At 41.1% G+C, this 14,192-nt stretch overlaps 1 protein-coding gene across 2 annotated transcripts in view; it reads left to right on the plus strand.

Annotated features, from left to right (window-relative positions):
- LOC112151407 (partitioning defective 3 homolog) overlaps positions 1 to 13,647 on the plus strand; it is a 438,282-nt gene extending 424,635 nt beyond the window's left edge. For both annotated transcript variants that reach the window (XM_024280344.2, XM_024280343.2), the window contains exons 23-24: positions 908 to 1,035; positions 10,136 to 13,647. In XM_024280344.2, the coding sequence (XP_024136112.1) occupies positions 908 to 1,035; positions 10,136 to 10,574 (567 nt within the window). In that variant the 3' untranslated portion in view covers positions 10,575 to 13,647. The remainder of the gene's footprint in view (positions 1 to 907; positions 1,036 to 10,135) is intronic.
- Positions 13,648 to 14,192: the final 545 nt, after the last annotated feature.

The raw sequence follows: 14,192 nt of genomic DNA on the forward strand, positions 1-14,192 counted from the left end.
GGAGAACATGCAAACTCCACACAGAAAGGTCCCAGCTGGGATTTGAACCGGGGCCTTCTCGCTGTGAGGCAAGAGCGCTAACCACTGCTCCACCGTGCAGCCCAATGTACTCTTTAAAATTTTAAATATTTCTTTCAGATTCTTCAAAATGGTCTTTTTTATTTTCATTTGCTCTAGTTTTATAGTGTGTTCCTTTGAGTTTAAGACTAAGTGCAAATGAATTGACCCCATAGCTGTGGACCCATACGTTGATTTCTTTTGCTGTACCTTTGAAGGCTCCATCCTGGATCAGTAAAGGAGTCCTGGTTTAGCTCGGACCACTTCACCACTCTCCAACATTAAAACATCCTTCCATCTTCCGTTCTTTTTTGACTTCCAAAAATGAAAATGTCCCTTTTTCTCCTTTTGGTTGTGCAGATCTATATTCAGGTGCGGCTAATTCTTCATCACACACCCTCGCCGCCGCCTGACAGACACTTTGAAGTGCTTTAAAAGATTTTCTTTGGTTGTTCGTTTTCCTCACAGGAGTCTCTTTTTTTATAGCTTCTGATCATAGCTCCTGTAACCACAGTAACTCTCGGCTATTTTTACACTTGAGCCAGTCCATGGTTCGTTTCTACAGCATCAGGAAATGCTTTTGACTGGTTTTACCCCTTTAGAGTTTATGTTCCATGTGTCAGAACAACACATTGCAGCAGCAATAAAAAGACTCCAGGTTAGGTTGTGCGACCTGAACACTCGAAAGGCCGATCGGCTCTTAAACGCATCGACTCCTCAGGACACATCGAAGCAACAAATGACCCAAGGTGTAATAGTACTCTTGGCAGCGTCTTTTGTTGTGATCAGGTGTATTATATTCTAATATGACAATGAAGTCTAACTGTATTTTTTTATAATTTGTTTTAAGGTGAGTAACGGGACTGAATCTCAGAGCGGACGTCATTCTGCAACGGTTGAGACTCAAGCACAGAAACAGCAGCAGAACGAGGCAGACTCCTTCCAACAAGCACAGAGGCACTACAACTCCCTGCCGCGGTGAGACACGCTTCACCCTTTCCATTTTGTTGGTTTTACGCTCCATCTGTCCGCCTGTCTGTCTGCGCGTCTGCCTGCCCGCCCTCCTCCCTTCCCCTTGACTTATCACGTCCCCACTGCCCTTTCTCAACCCTTTCATTTGACTTTTCTCCTTTTCCATCAATTCCTTCCTCTGGTTTTTGCATGTGTCCTCTTTCTCCGCCGACTTTCCCTCTTTCCTTTTGAATTGTCATTCACGAAGCTGCTTCAAACTCATCTCCGCACATCGGGATGACCCGTAGCAGACCTCTTTGGGTGAAATTATTTATTTAATGTCATCGTTTTTGAATTAAAAGACTGACACTTTACATCACTGAGTCGTCGCTGACCCCAAGGAGACACTTCTTCCTCTAATGAATAAAAACTTCTGTTCCGTGTTTGCCTATACTTCTCCAGTTTAAGCTCAAAGCTTTAAGAAAAACTCTTCATCTTCTCAATCTTCCTGTATTAAGTCATTTGCATATTTCTCAAAGATATGCCAGGCAAGTTTTCTGTGTCTAACATCTTGAGACCTTGGGGAAAAATGGAACATCAGTATTTGCGAGTCTTGCTATCACTCAACGAAGGGCCTTCATTGGCTCTCTGAAGCTTTTCTAATCTCACTTTAGACTTTTTTTAGACTCCAGATTTTGTAGGCCAGCCGCCACTGAAGGAAAATGTTCACATTTAAAAGCTCAAACGGAAGTTCCCCAAAGGCAATCACACTATCTGTTAGCTGACCAACTTCTAAAATGAAAGTTTGGAGTGAAATCAATAGGTGTTTCCACACATTTAACCCTCTAGAACGTAGAGCCTAAAACTACCTGAAATTACCTCTGTATTTTCAGTTTGAAAGACTACATGCATGCATCATTTTAATCAGTACAACTTGCCCTATGTGACACCTTTATTTTGTCATTTTTCCATGTTGTATTCACACACTAGACATAAAATGATGCAAAAACAAAAAAATCCATCTGGAAAAAAGGAAAAGTGGAAACCCCAAAAATGTTTAACGAACTGTTTTTACAACATAGAATGAAGGCCTTAGGTGTAATTTCATAAAAAAAAGCAAGAATAAATTTAGCCAACAAACGAATCAACTCATTTTTGAATGAAAATGCAAAAAAAAGCTGCCTATCATCTGCATTGATTGATAAATCATTATCAGTAGTAAATGGGTCCATAAGAACAGTTCATTTAGTTATTGCTTGTCTTTGGACTCCTCTTTGAAGCCGTTTGTGAATTATTTTTAGACCATTTTTCTGCACCAAGAACATGTGGAACAAGTGAGACGAATTTTTACAATCATCCAAGGAGCAGACATTTTTTTAAGTTCACTACAGGATTAGAAAAACAAGTAAACTTAACATGTTCTTTGCTTTTTTCTTTTAGATAAGACTCCATGAAGTAATAGTGGTTTTCCGTCTTGGCTTTCCTTCAAATGAATAAAAACATGTGGTCTTTTCATTTCTCACTTGGTCAATATCTACATTTTTCCCCCTCCGGTATAATGAGCTTCCCCTTTTCCTCCTCTGACTCTGACCAGTCGCAGTTGGGTCGATTAAAACATGTTCCTGTCCATGACTATAGATCCGTGGTCCTCATGGACACATAATCAATGCGGTCTGTATAAGTCTGAGTGATCTATGCGCTCCCTTCAAAGGTGTTATCTGCTGGCATCTCATGTGAAGTGACAGTTGCCTCGAGGCCTGTCCTCAGTGAGTAACGTCTCCTGGGAAAGTTCTTCTCGCCGGCCCAGACCGCCTTTGATATACATTCCTCTGGTAATCTCGCAGAGCAAAGAGTCGCTTGAGCTCAGGCTTGACGCCTGACCCGGGTTAAAGCTCCTCAGAGCCCGTGTCTCCGCACAGCTCCTCATTATAGAGCTAAAGTCTTTGCTTCCTCACATTAATAACCACAATTCCTTCCAAGCCCTAACCACCTCCATCCATCCACTCTGGAACCGCTTCATCCTGTGCCTCTTTTCCAAAACAGGAAGTCTGAGCAGCCAGCCGTTGAGCTGAAAAGGGGACATTCCCTCGGTTTAAAAAAAAAACATCCAACTTTATAAGGGCTTCCAGAAGACGCCATGGTAGCTGGTTATCTGATGACGGCCAGGCTTAACCCTGTGAGATGTGAGGATTGGAGGAGCACTAATGAAGGCTTGTTGTTGGAGCGGGATTAGCGGTGACAGGCAAGCGGGGGCAAGAAGGGCTGGGGAGGGAAACAAGTGTTTTGGTAGGATGGAGAAACCACTGATTAGCCTGAAAGAGAAGCACTTAAACACAAAAAACACACGACTGTTGAGATAAGGTTCTTTACTCCCTACTCGGCTACCTTTTCGAGTATCCCCCGATCAAAACGATTCTGTTTCAAGCCATAAAGAAAACATTATTCCAAGTGATTTCCAAGGCTATCGTGTCAGATTTGGGAAAAAATGAGCCCATTAGGAGTTTTTGGAAGTTTTTCTCTGAACATTTGTGTCTACCATATTTTCTGCACTTAACGAAACTCCGGATTATAAAGCGCCTCGTCAACAAATGGTCTGTTTTCAAATAAATATTATACATAAGGATCACCAAACTATAGGCACATGAAGCAAGACAAGAGTCAGATTGGTCCATTTGTCAGACTTATTAACTGTGTTAGCAGGTATTTCTAGAACTTGTTTAGAACACCCTACACGTTAGCCGTGTTAGCGTAGCTCCCAACCCTGTTTGCAACATGTTTAAAAAACAATCATAACACTAAAACAAATGTTATTGTGATTATAACTCCCAACCTTTTCAGGCTGGTACAGCTGAAAACAGTTGTTACTGTGATTTCTCTAACTCCCACTTTGTCAAGACTATGGAAAAAAGCACAGTCCGACACTGCTACACGTTAGCTGCGTTAGCGTTTTTACAATTAGGTTACATCTAATCCTGTTAGCAACTCGTCGAGGAAAAAAAACAGGCGGATGCAGCAAAAATCAAATGTTACTGTGACTATACTATACTAAATACTCTATTATATTACCAATATTGTTGGCAACACATTAAAAAAACACAATCCGACACTGCTACGTTAGCCGAGTTAGCGATTCACAATACCTGCATTTTCCAATCCTGTTTTCGACAGTCAGAAAAAAAAAAAAAAGGCAAATACAGCTAAAAGACTACAGTAAATTGCAGTTTTGTTAACATAAAAAAAATCCACGCTGACATATTTTTGCATTTGCATATTCACAATACCTGTTTTCCCCACATGGTTTGCAATATGTAAAAAAATATATATATATACAAATACCTCTAAAACAAAGATTGTTGTAAAACAACATATGTAACATAACACAGTACGACACCGCCACATTAGTGTATTTACAATAACACAACTCAACTCTTAAAAAAACTAACATTTTGACAGAGCACCATGTACCTTTCACAATTGCTGAGCACAACCAGAATCAATCCACAAATAAGGCGCTCCAGATTAAATGGCATATTGTTGTTTTTTGAAAAAAAATTAAACCTTTTAAGTGCACCGTATAATGCAGAAAATATGGTCATTTTTTATCCGTTCTCCCATAAAGTCTGATTCCTCCCAGCTGTTTTACAGAAACCCAGAGCGGCCACAACTTCCTGGCTTTGTTTGTTATTTTCTGTCATTCTAAATTTATCCTTCTCTTTGGCGTGATGTATTTTCCCATCCCCTCTCCCTGAAAATGTAATCTACTCCGTGACATATTCTGGCGCAGGAGTGTAGGTGATAAGAGAAGTAGATCTGCTGACACATCCATCACCGTTACATTCCTGCGGAACAGTGTTCTCAGCGCTCTCCTCCCCTCGCCGCGGTGACCCTCTTTAAATCAGTTTCCTCCCGTTTGCTTTCGAGCCTGAAAAGAGCGCGGCCCAGTACTGCGAGCTCGCTGAAGTTCTCCAACAGGACGCTCAGACATGAGGGGCGCTGGCTGCTCCTCAAGCCGAGACGGGGTGGAAACGCGTGGCGGCTTGCCCAGACACCAAAACCCAGATAAAGAGCATGTGGCGGGGCTCTCTGCAGTCTGTCCTTACAGCTGCCCCTCCACCAATGACTCTTGTAACCACACACAGTCGAGATGCACAAACATCCACACACTGTATGCATGTTTGCGCTGCATTTACATGATGTGCATGCATAGGTCTCTTCACATACAAGCTGTGACGATGCATTTGTTGAACATTTATGGTGATTCAGAAAATATGACCAAAATGGAACTTTTTTGTCATGACAGGGGAGTTTAGAAAGGTTGAAAGCTGGATTAATATCCAAACAAGAGTCGGATGTCATCTACCGGCTTGTTTTCAATCAGTTTTTCAGCTCCTTTATCTTGAAAAACAGATCCTGATAAAATTACAGACAGATAAAGAAGAAAAATCAAAGTTATTTTCAGGTAAAGGTCAACTTGTGATTGCTTGAAATGGATACGATGACAAAAACTCCTCGATAGAATCTGTTGGTCCCTTGAAAGTCTTGTTCAAAAATACAATAAAAACAACATGACTTGTTTCAAACGGGCAGACAGCTGGTTCCACATTCAGCAGGTTTATTAGTTCAGACAGGAATGAAGCACAGCTAACAGTCCACAAAGCTAAATAAGGTTCAGATCGACAGAGGTCAGTCATGAGCATGGGAGCATCAAAGAAGAGACTAGAGCAGTCCAGACTAGGGTCAGGGCAGGCAGCAATCAGAGAATAAGCAGAGAAGATCAGGTCCAGATAGAAACACTAATCCAGACAGAGTGGCACAAAGAATACTTCGCACTAAGTGAGGCTCTGTGCAGTGTTTAGGTGTCCTGTGAGTGATTGTCAAAGTCACCTTAGTGGCATTTGGGGAGTGTCCGATGTAGTATCTTCAGGATTCTGGAGATGGCTCCCGCCAGTGACCAGAGGGGGAGACAGAGCCCTGACTCCTGACATAGCCTTACTAATATGATCTTGATTTACCAGGAATACAGCATTCATAATTTATTGATCTTGGTTTAATTTTGTTTTTTTTTTCCTGTTGGCCTCAATAATTAATTTCCATTTAATAAACAAAACTCAAACTTAGACTATGATCTTCTATTTGGTTGATCTCTCCATGGTTCTTTCCAGCCTCCATTTAAGCTTAAGTCACATACCCCAGTACGGAGGTGTACCAGTATTTGAACTGCGAGTTTTTTGGGTGGCACAGTTTCCTCGAGGTTCAAATGACCACCTTAAGAGACATATGAAAATGGAACGCACCATTGTTTTGTACGTAGTAAATGTATCATGGAGTTTTCTTAAGGCCAATCTAAGTTATACACACTTATGATATCCGGGTGATGCGGTTATGGTACCCTTTAACTACACTCTAGTTCTTAGTAAGTTTTGAGTACTAGACATTTACTGACCGCGGAATAATACTGGATTCACAGGGTGTGCAGGGGATACTCAAGTGCCCATATGATCCCCACACAAACTACACCCTGATTGTCTAATTTTGTGATTTCCAACAATTAGTCTGTATGCCCACTTATCCCACGCACTAAGAAGCTACTTGTGTCGTCCGCATGATTTCAGGGTTAAAAACATGATTGTATGAAAATACAAGATATAGGAAAAATTTTGGAAAAATCTAGGAATAAGCTTGTATAAACGTTTTCACTCTACAGGTCTACAACCTTGTTATTTTGTATGGCGTATTGTGATCCCATGCAAGTTTGCTCATTTTTTGCCTGCAGACAGCCTGGATCCACCCATAAGGGTGATTGTGATTAAGATAATAATCCTCTACTCTGCATCGTCCTATTGACCATGACCTATCTGTTTAGTGAGCAAAAAAATAAAGGACAAAAGTTGAATACTTTTTTTTCTTTTTGCATTAAGATTCTGTCTTGATGTGATATTGACACTTATATAGACTTCTTTTTATAACAATCAATCAAATGTGATTAAGAGTACACTGCAAAAATACAACTTTTTAATGGTTTTTGAAAGTTTGACTCCTCTTTTTAAGTCCATTTCAAAATTGAAACGGAGATAGCTTGAACTTTTCATGAAAGTTATTCGTTTCCAGATCTATAGATGATTTTTAGATCTTAATTGTGTTGATTAGACACAGACTTGTACCTTTTATCCATTCATCCATCTTCTGAATCTGTTAAAATCCTTTTAGAGTTAAAAAAATTAAAATTTAAAAAATTAAATAAAATAAAAAAATCCTTTAAGAGTTGCTGGAGCCTATCCCAGCTGCTGTTGTGTGAAGGCAGGGTTCACCCTGAACAGGGTAAAAGTGTGTTGCTGGCCCACACACATCCACACCAATTTAAAGTCACCAATGGACCTATGAGGCATGTTTTTGGACTGTGGTTGGAAACTGAAAACTCAAACTGGATTATAGAAGAGCTTCCAGTAGATGATCTGTTTAACCAAAAATCTGAAACGTGTCTCCACCTAACTGAACTGCTAGTCATGTTTGAGCGTTGAGAAGCCTCCCGTCTCCTCCTGTCAGTTCCATATCAGGAAAGTGGCGGTGTCTTGGCCTGGAAGCAGCAGGAGCTTCTGATTGCTCCGGCAGTTTAGTAGTGCAAGCTCGGAAACCTTTTAAGCGCACGCCGGGTCACCGAGGCGTGAATGGGATGTCTTTTAGCACCTTTGGTGTAAAAGACATAGTCGAGGGTCTTCCACCACATGCCAGTCTTTAATGGATCCTTAGAACAGAGGAGCACTGTAATCCTGGGGAAAAAAACTGTTTCCAGAAACGACTTTTCAAGGTTAATTTCCAGAAAGAGCGAGCACGTTTGGTGCAAGGTGCTTATTTAGCCAGGATGGAGACACTTGATGTGCGTGCATCCCACGGCGACCTGTCAGGGCTCTGAGGATGCATCAAAGGCCCACCATTACTCTGTCCGCTCGGTGGATGCACCCATCTGCAGCTCCACAAAAAAGGGAGTTAAATAGATAAAAGCCAGCGTTTTTCTCCGGGAGGGTTTTGGTGTTTATGTTTGTTCACTACGTGGAACTAATTTTCCTGAAGGCATTTGTTTTTGTGCTCTTGCGTGCTTCCATTTTTTTTTTCTTTATGTCACTGGAGTCAGAGTGATTATGCAGCAGCACGCTAACACAGATCGCCTTGTACTCCACTTATGTTGTGTTTCAAATGAATGCTTCAAGCACATGCTTCCCTTTATCTCATGATATGTAAAAATAGACATTATCTCTTTTGGCTTCTTTACTAATACACACCCAAAGATTGGCTTTTTTCTGCACTTTCCTCCTTTAGCCCCGATTTGGTGAGGTATAAATATGAGAGGGCCAACTAATACACTTGCACTTTTTAAACCCTTAAAATAAAAAAAAACAGGAACTTAGAAAAGAAATACATTTGAACTCAAATTACTGTGAATTCGTATTTGAAAGCCAGTAAAGGTCAATGTTAAATCAGCGTTCCCATTAAATGTTACATATTATTCTCTGTTAAGCTATACACACCACCCTCAGCAACGCATGTTGAAGCGACCATGTTTCGTGTTCATGTGCAAGTTTCTACGATTTTTGTGGTCTCTACCATAGGCATGTATTATCACTGGACAAAGTGAGGGGTCACGCCACCCATAGAAAATGCCTTACCTCTGGCTCTCACGAAACAGACCAATTTGCTTCCTGATAAGTGCGCCGCCAGTTTGAAACCCATTGACAGTGATTGGTCCGAGTCAGTTTGAGTTACGTTTTTAGAGTCGTCAGTCATGAGTGAGCTTGTTCGAAGTCCACACCCCTTCCACAGAAAGCGGTTCAGGAGAATCCGTCAATCAAACACTTGAGCTGGAGCCAGCGGGATCCACATGCTTTCACTGAAGCATCTGATTATGTTAACGTTTTTAGATAGTTTGTAATCTACTGGAGGATTTTTTTAGGCAAATTTAGAGTTTAACTAATATTTTAACAACAGGCTAACCATTTTGACTAATTTAGTTTACTGAGGAATTTTAAGTTACTTTGGAGCCTAGTTAGCATTTAAGCTATGTGCTTTTTTGGCTAATTTGCCATCAACTGAGGTTTTTTAATGCTAATTTGGAGTTTATCTTCTATTTTAGCAACATGCTAACATTTTTGGATAATTTAGTTTACTAAAGAATTTCGGGCTAATTTGGAGTTTATCTTCTATTTTAGCAACATGCTAACATTTTTGGATAATTTAGTTGACTAAAGAATTTTGGGCTATTTTGGAGTTTAGCTAATATTTAAGCAACAATCTAGCTTTTTCGGGCTAATTTGGAATTTAGCTTCTATTTGAGCAACATGCTAACATTTTTGGATAATTTAGTTCACTGAGGAATTTTTGGCTATTTTGGAGTTTAGCTAATATTTTAGCAACATGATAACATTTTTGGCTAATTTGTTATCTACTGAACTTTTAAGGGGCTAATTTAGAGTTTAGCACTTTAGCAACATCCAAACGTTTTAGGCTAATTTAGTTTAATGAGGAATTTTTGGCTATTTTGGAGTGTAGCCTGCAATTTAAAGCAACAATCTAGCTTCTTTGGGCTAATTTTGGAGTTTAGCTCATATTTAAAAATCCTTCCACTCTTCTTGGCTTGTTTACATTATAAGTGGGTCATCTGGACCCTACAAGACAGTGGGCTGAACTTTTTTTTTATCATTGATTTTTGAGTTTTACTAATACCCATGGCAGACAAAGAATCCTGTCCACCTTTGTCCACATTTGTCATGGAGGGAATCACACATCAGTATGTGGTTGGAGTCATCTGGACCCCAAAGATAACACACAAAATGTGTTTTGCTAAACTGGCAAATATCAGGGATTTTTAAGCAATTTTACTTCAAATTTTTCAGAAAGTCAGCTTCAGCGCTCTTTCATAGTTCTTTAAATTGCCAGTCTTGGCAAATTCAACATTTAGCAAATATCTTTTGCATTATCAGAAAATCCTTTCAGAAATTAAAGTAAATTGCGTCACCATTTTCAGCAAAAAGCTTCACCATCTTCAGCGACTACTTTCAGCAAAAAGCATTCCCACTAGCATTATTCCAGGTAAATGCAACTTTTCTAGTTAACTTTCAATTTTCTCTTTTTTCAGGCAACCTCGCAAAAACCACAGCACAGCGTCTCAGGACTCATGGATGTACACGCCAGCGGAGGGATACCCGCCTTCCAAGGAAAACCCTCGCTACCCCGGGGCCCCGCCCCCACGCAACGGCTACCTGGGCATGTCCAGCTTCAACACTCGTGTCCTCCTGGAGACCCAGGAGCTGCTGCGGCAGGAGGAGAGGCGCAAAGAGCAGCAGGAAGCCATGAAAGAGCAGCTGTCGCTCTCGTCAGAAGCCTCCAGTGGTAACAGCAGTGGCGCCGCCTTCAGCCTCAGCAGGGAAAACACTGTGATACCCGGCTCAACCCCCATGCGGGTCGGGTCTCAGCCCAAAGGGCCCTACAGGCAGGACGTCCCACCCTCGCCCTCGCAAATCACCAAGTTCAGCTTTCGGCACGGCTCTGAAAAAGGAAGGATGTTTTATTCCTGAGACGAACTAAAAGATTTTTTTTTTTTTTTTTAAGAACTGATTCCATCAAGAATTTATAGGATAAAAGTCAGTTTTTTTTAACAATGACACAATTTTTTTTAAATAAACTGTTACAAGTAAAACTCATTTTTATAGCTGCAGCGAAAGGAAACGAGCATCAATCCTTCATCGTCCAGCGACGTCCTCCGTTCGTCGAACACTAAAGTGCCTTTTGGAGCTGTTAGTGCGCGTAGGCGTGAGGCCAACGCGTTAACCCATCCGCCTGACACCGGCAGTAAAGCAGACATCCCAGCAGAAGGTTACGGGTGTGGGTCACGGCAGCATCAGCGGATCTGACAGCAGGCTGACCTGAGCAATCTAACCTCCAGAGCGTGACACAGTCCAGACATGTTCTGTGCCATCTGTGGGGGGTGGGTGGCATGGATCATCACAGAAAAACAGATGCAAAACGTATGCAAAACTCTTCTATAAATGTTTTTATATATATTGTCAGTCTAAAATTGTTTGTGTTTTACAGATATTTTTGTACTTAAAGGTGGTGTATGGAAGCTCTTTCCTATCAAATAATACGATCTAAACTGCAGATCACTTATAGAGTTCAATAACATGTATTGAGGTTTGGTACTGAACTCTGTGATGTCATGATCCCCTCATCTGACGGTTGTCATGACAACGACGGTCTGAAGTGTTCGTGGTTTTTCCAGCTTCTTAAATATTTTCTTAAACTTTAATTCTCGCGATTTTTTTTTTCATTGGGTCATCGACAGTATAAGAGAACTGGACAGAGTGATTATGAGCTTGTTGGAAGGCCACACCCCTACCACTTGAAATCTGTCAAACATTTCCAACATTTGATGTAAACGTTATACTTTTATTGAAGCATCTGATTGGTCCGTTCATCAAATGAACATGTTTGAAAAAGATAGAGCTACAATGGTAATTCTGATACAAATAATGACTGATTAATAGCTTTTTATTTCTCAGAAGAAGTTTATTGGATCTTGGCATCTTGGAGCCAACAGGAACTTCCTGAGGGGGTCCAGTTCTCATATACAGTCAGAGGTCAAAGAGCATGAAAATTTTAGTGGTTTGAACTCGCACTCGGTTCCTTAAAGGAACTTGGAGTAGAGGCTGGTGTGTGCAGCAGGATCCTGAACAGTTTGTTGTTTTGATTAGGGCTCAGCTCTGTCTGCTCCCATATTCGGTATGAGATTCCTGAATTCTTTCCCTGACCCCCCACCCCCACCTCCCCCACTCACATGGTTTCCCTCCTGCTCTGTCAGTGTGTGAAAACAGCTTTAGGTCTTCTGGAGTTTTGCTCGTCTCCACTCAGTCAGGAGAAACGGTCAGATCAAACGGGGGTCACATTTGCGTTTTTAATTCATTTCTTTCATCAAAAATGGACAAATCCCTTCGAGTATGTTCATGTTCCACCTCCTCTACAACAGTTTTTTTAGTATTATTATTATTTGAAGGGTGCTAAGACACAGAGACTCAATTTTAGGAATGATAATCCACATGTTACACACTCGAAAACTGAATCTGTTTTCGGATCTAAAAAGAAGTACTTTTATTGTTTGATCAGTAACTATTCCCTTTTTAAAGTAAATATGTCGATCAGATCTGAATCTACTCGGAAAATATTCTTAAAAAAACAAAAAACTGTCACTAATTGAGTCTTAAAACTAAGAAAAAAAGTCCTTGCTTAGACTAAACTTTGCTTCTAGTGTGGCCCCTAAGTTGCAAAACAAGCCCATATCATCATTCTTCCACCGCCGTGTTTGCCAGTGAATGATTTTACTTAAAAACAGTGTTTTGTTTTAACTAAACTGGACCAATAAATGCACTTTCATTAATCAGTTTATTGGACTCTGAGGTTAGATTTCTGTTTTTTACTGTCTGGGAAACTCTTAACTGCAGCCGCTCATTTCGGAACACATTCATTTTGTACACATTTGTTAAACGAGATAAAGCAAAAGTGAGACCCAGCAAAACCTGGAATGTGTCAGCAAGACTGGAGCTGATCCTTCTCCAGGCTGAAGTCCAAACTTCAGCCTTGAACGTTTTGACCTAAACTCATCAAATCAAGCGTCTGTTTTTCAACAACTTCTATGGAAACCAAAGAAAGAAGTTGCCTGCAGCTTTATTCTAAAACATTAAGCCTAAAAGGAGTTTTCCCTTTGTCATAACTGAACTTTTGGGTAGAAATGAGCTCTTCAGTGCAGAAAATGGGCAAACCCTAAGGTGGTCCACGCAAAATTCTAAGATCGCTGAGCACTCTGTAAAGTTAGCCTTGTAAGTACTTCTGAATTCACTAACCACACATATGACAATGGTACGTTCCGAGTTCACGATGTCCATTAAAGTTACGGCATGAGTCAAAAGAGACGAGACACACCTGTAGTTCCTTTGGCCCCTTGACCCTAAAACCTGCAGCATCTCTACTGGTCCATGTGATTAATGCTTGTATCATTTCTGGTCTATTTGGCCAGACCAGAAAAACACAATGGATCTCCTACGCCTGGTTTACAGTGGACGCGGAAGAGTCGCGGGACGGAGACCGCTTCCATTTGGTGCCCTTGTTAACCTATGGTGTAGTTCTCACCAGGCGCGGAGCGCTGTGGAAGTCTCTCGCTGTGCAGCGGATCCTTTCGCCGCCTGGTCTATTTTCTGCAGGAGTCGTGAGCAATCCGCGTCAATTCTGGCAGTAAATGACATCAAGATACATGAGAAAATCCGGCTTATTTTCAGAATGTAACCAGTTTTTTTACAGTAATACATCAAGATTGACTATTTTTTTTTGTACCTAAACTAGGGGTTTAAACTCAAACACATACCTTGGGTCACGGGCTGAACAGGATAAAAATTTACTGAACACACTAAAACTAAATTTTGAAACTTAAAAAACGTAACTTTTTAATGTGGACCGAACCTCTGGATGCAGCTGGTACTGCTACCCTAACCCTAACCCAGGGGTAGGGAACCCTGGTCCTCGAGAGCCGCCTTCCTGCATGTTTTCCAATAAACCCTGCTCTGGCACTTTTTTTTATTGGCTGGACACACCTGAACCAGGAAATCAGTCATGAGTAGGGACTGGTTCAGGTGTGTCCATCTAATAAGAACATGCCAGAGCGGGGTATATTGGAAAACATGTAGGAAGGTGGCTCTCGAGGACCAGGGTTCCCTGCTCCTGCCCTAACCCTAGCCTGGTCTCCATCTGGTACCAGTACTGATCTGCGTGCAGTACCAACTTTTCCGTACCAGGTTAAGGTTAGGGTTAGGATACTGTTACGGTCCACGTCCCGGACCCAACTTCCAGTTTACGACCTGGAGGTTGGGCAGCCTTGATTTACTTAAAAAAACAACGACTTGGGGACAACTAAAAAGTACATTTTTGACACAAACCTCAATATGTGACAACTAGGGAATGAGAATGTCTTGCAATATGTTACCGGCGCAAGATAACATTGGCCGGATCCGGCCCCCGGGCCTTGACTGACACGAGATCTAAACAAACTGTAGGGATGAAAATAAACATACAAACACACTTCTCTCTGTGTGTCTCAACAACAGATGAATGAAAGAAGTGTAGGCCTACTAACTATTTGCTTCTTAGCA

Source organism: Oryzias melastigma, linkage group LG20 (genome assembly GCF_002922805.2).
Source record: "Oryzias melastigma strain HK-1 linkage group LG20, ASM292280v2, whole genome shotgun sequence".
Taxonomy (NCBI): Eukaryota; Metazoa; Chordata; class Actinopteri; order Beloniformes; family Adrianichthyidae; genus Oryzias; species Oryzias melastigma.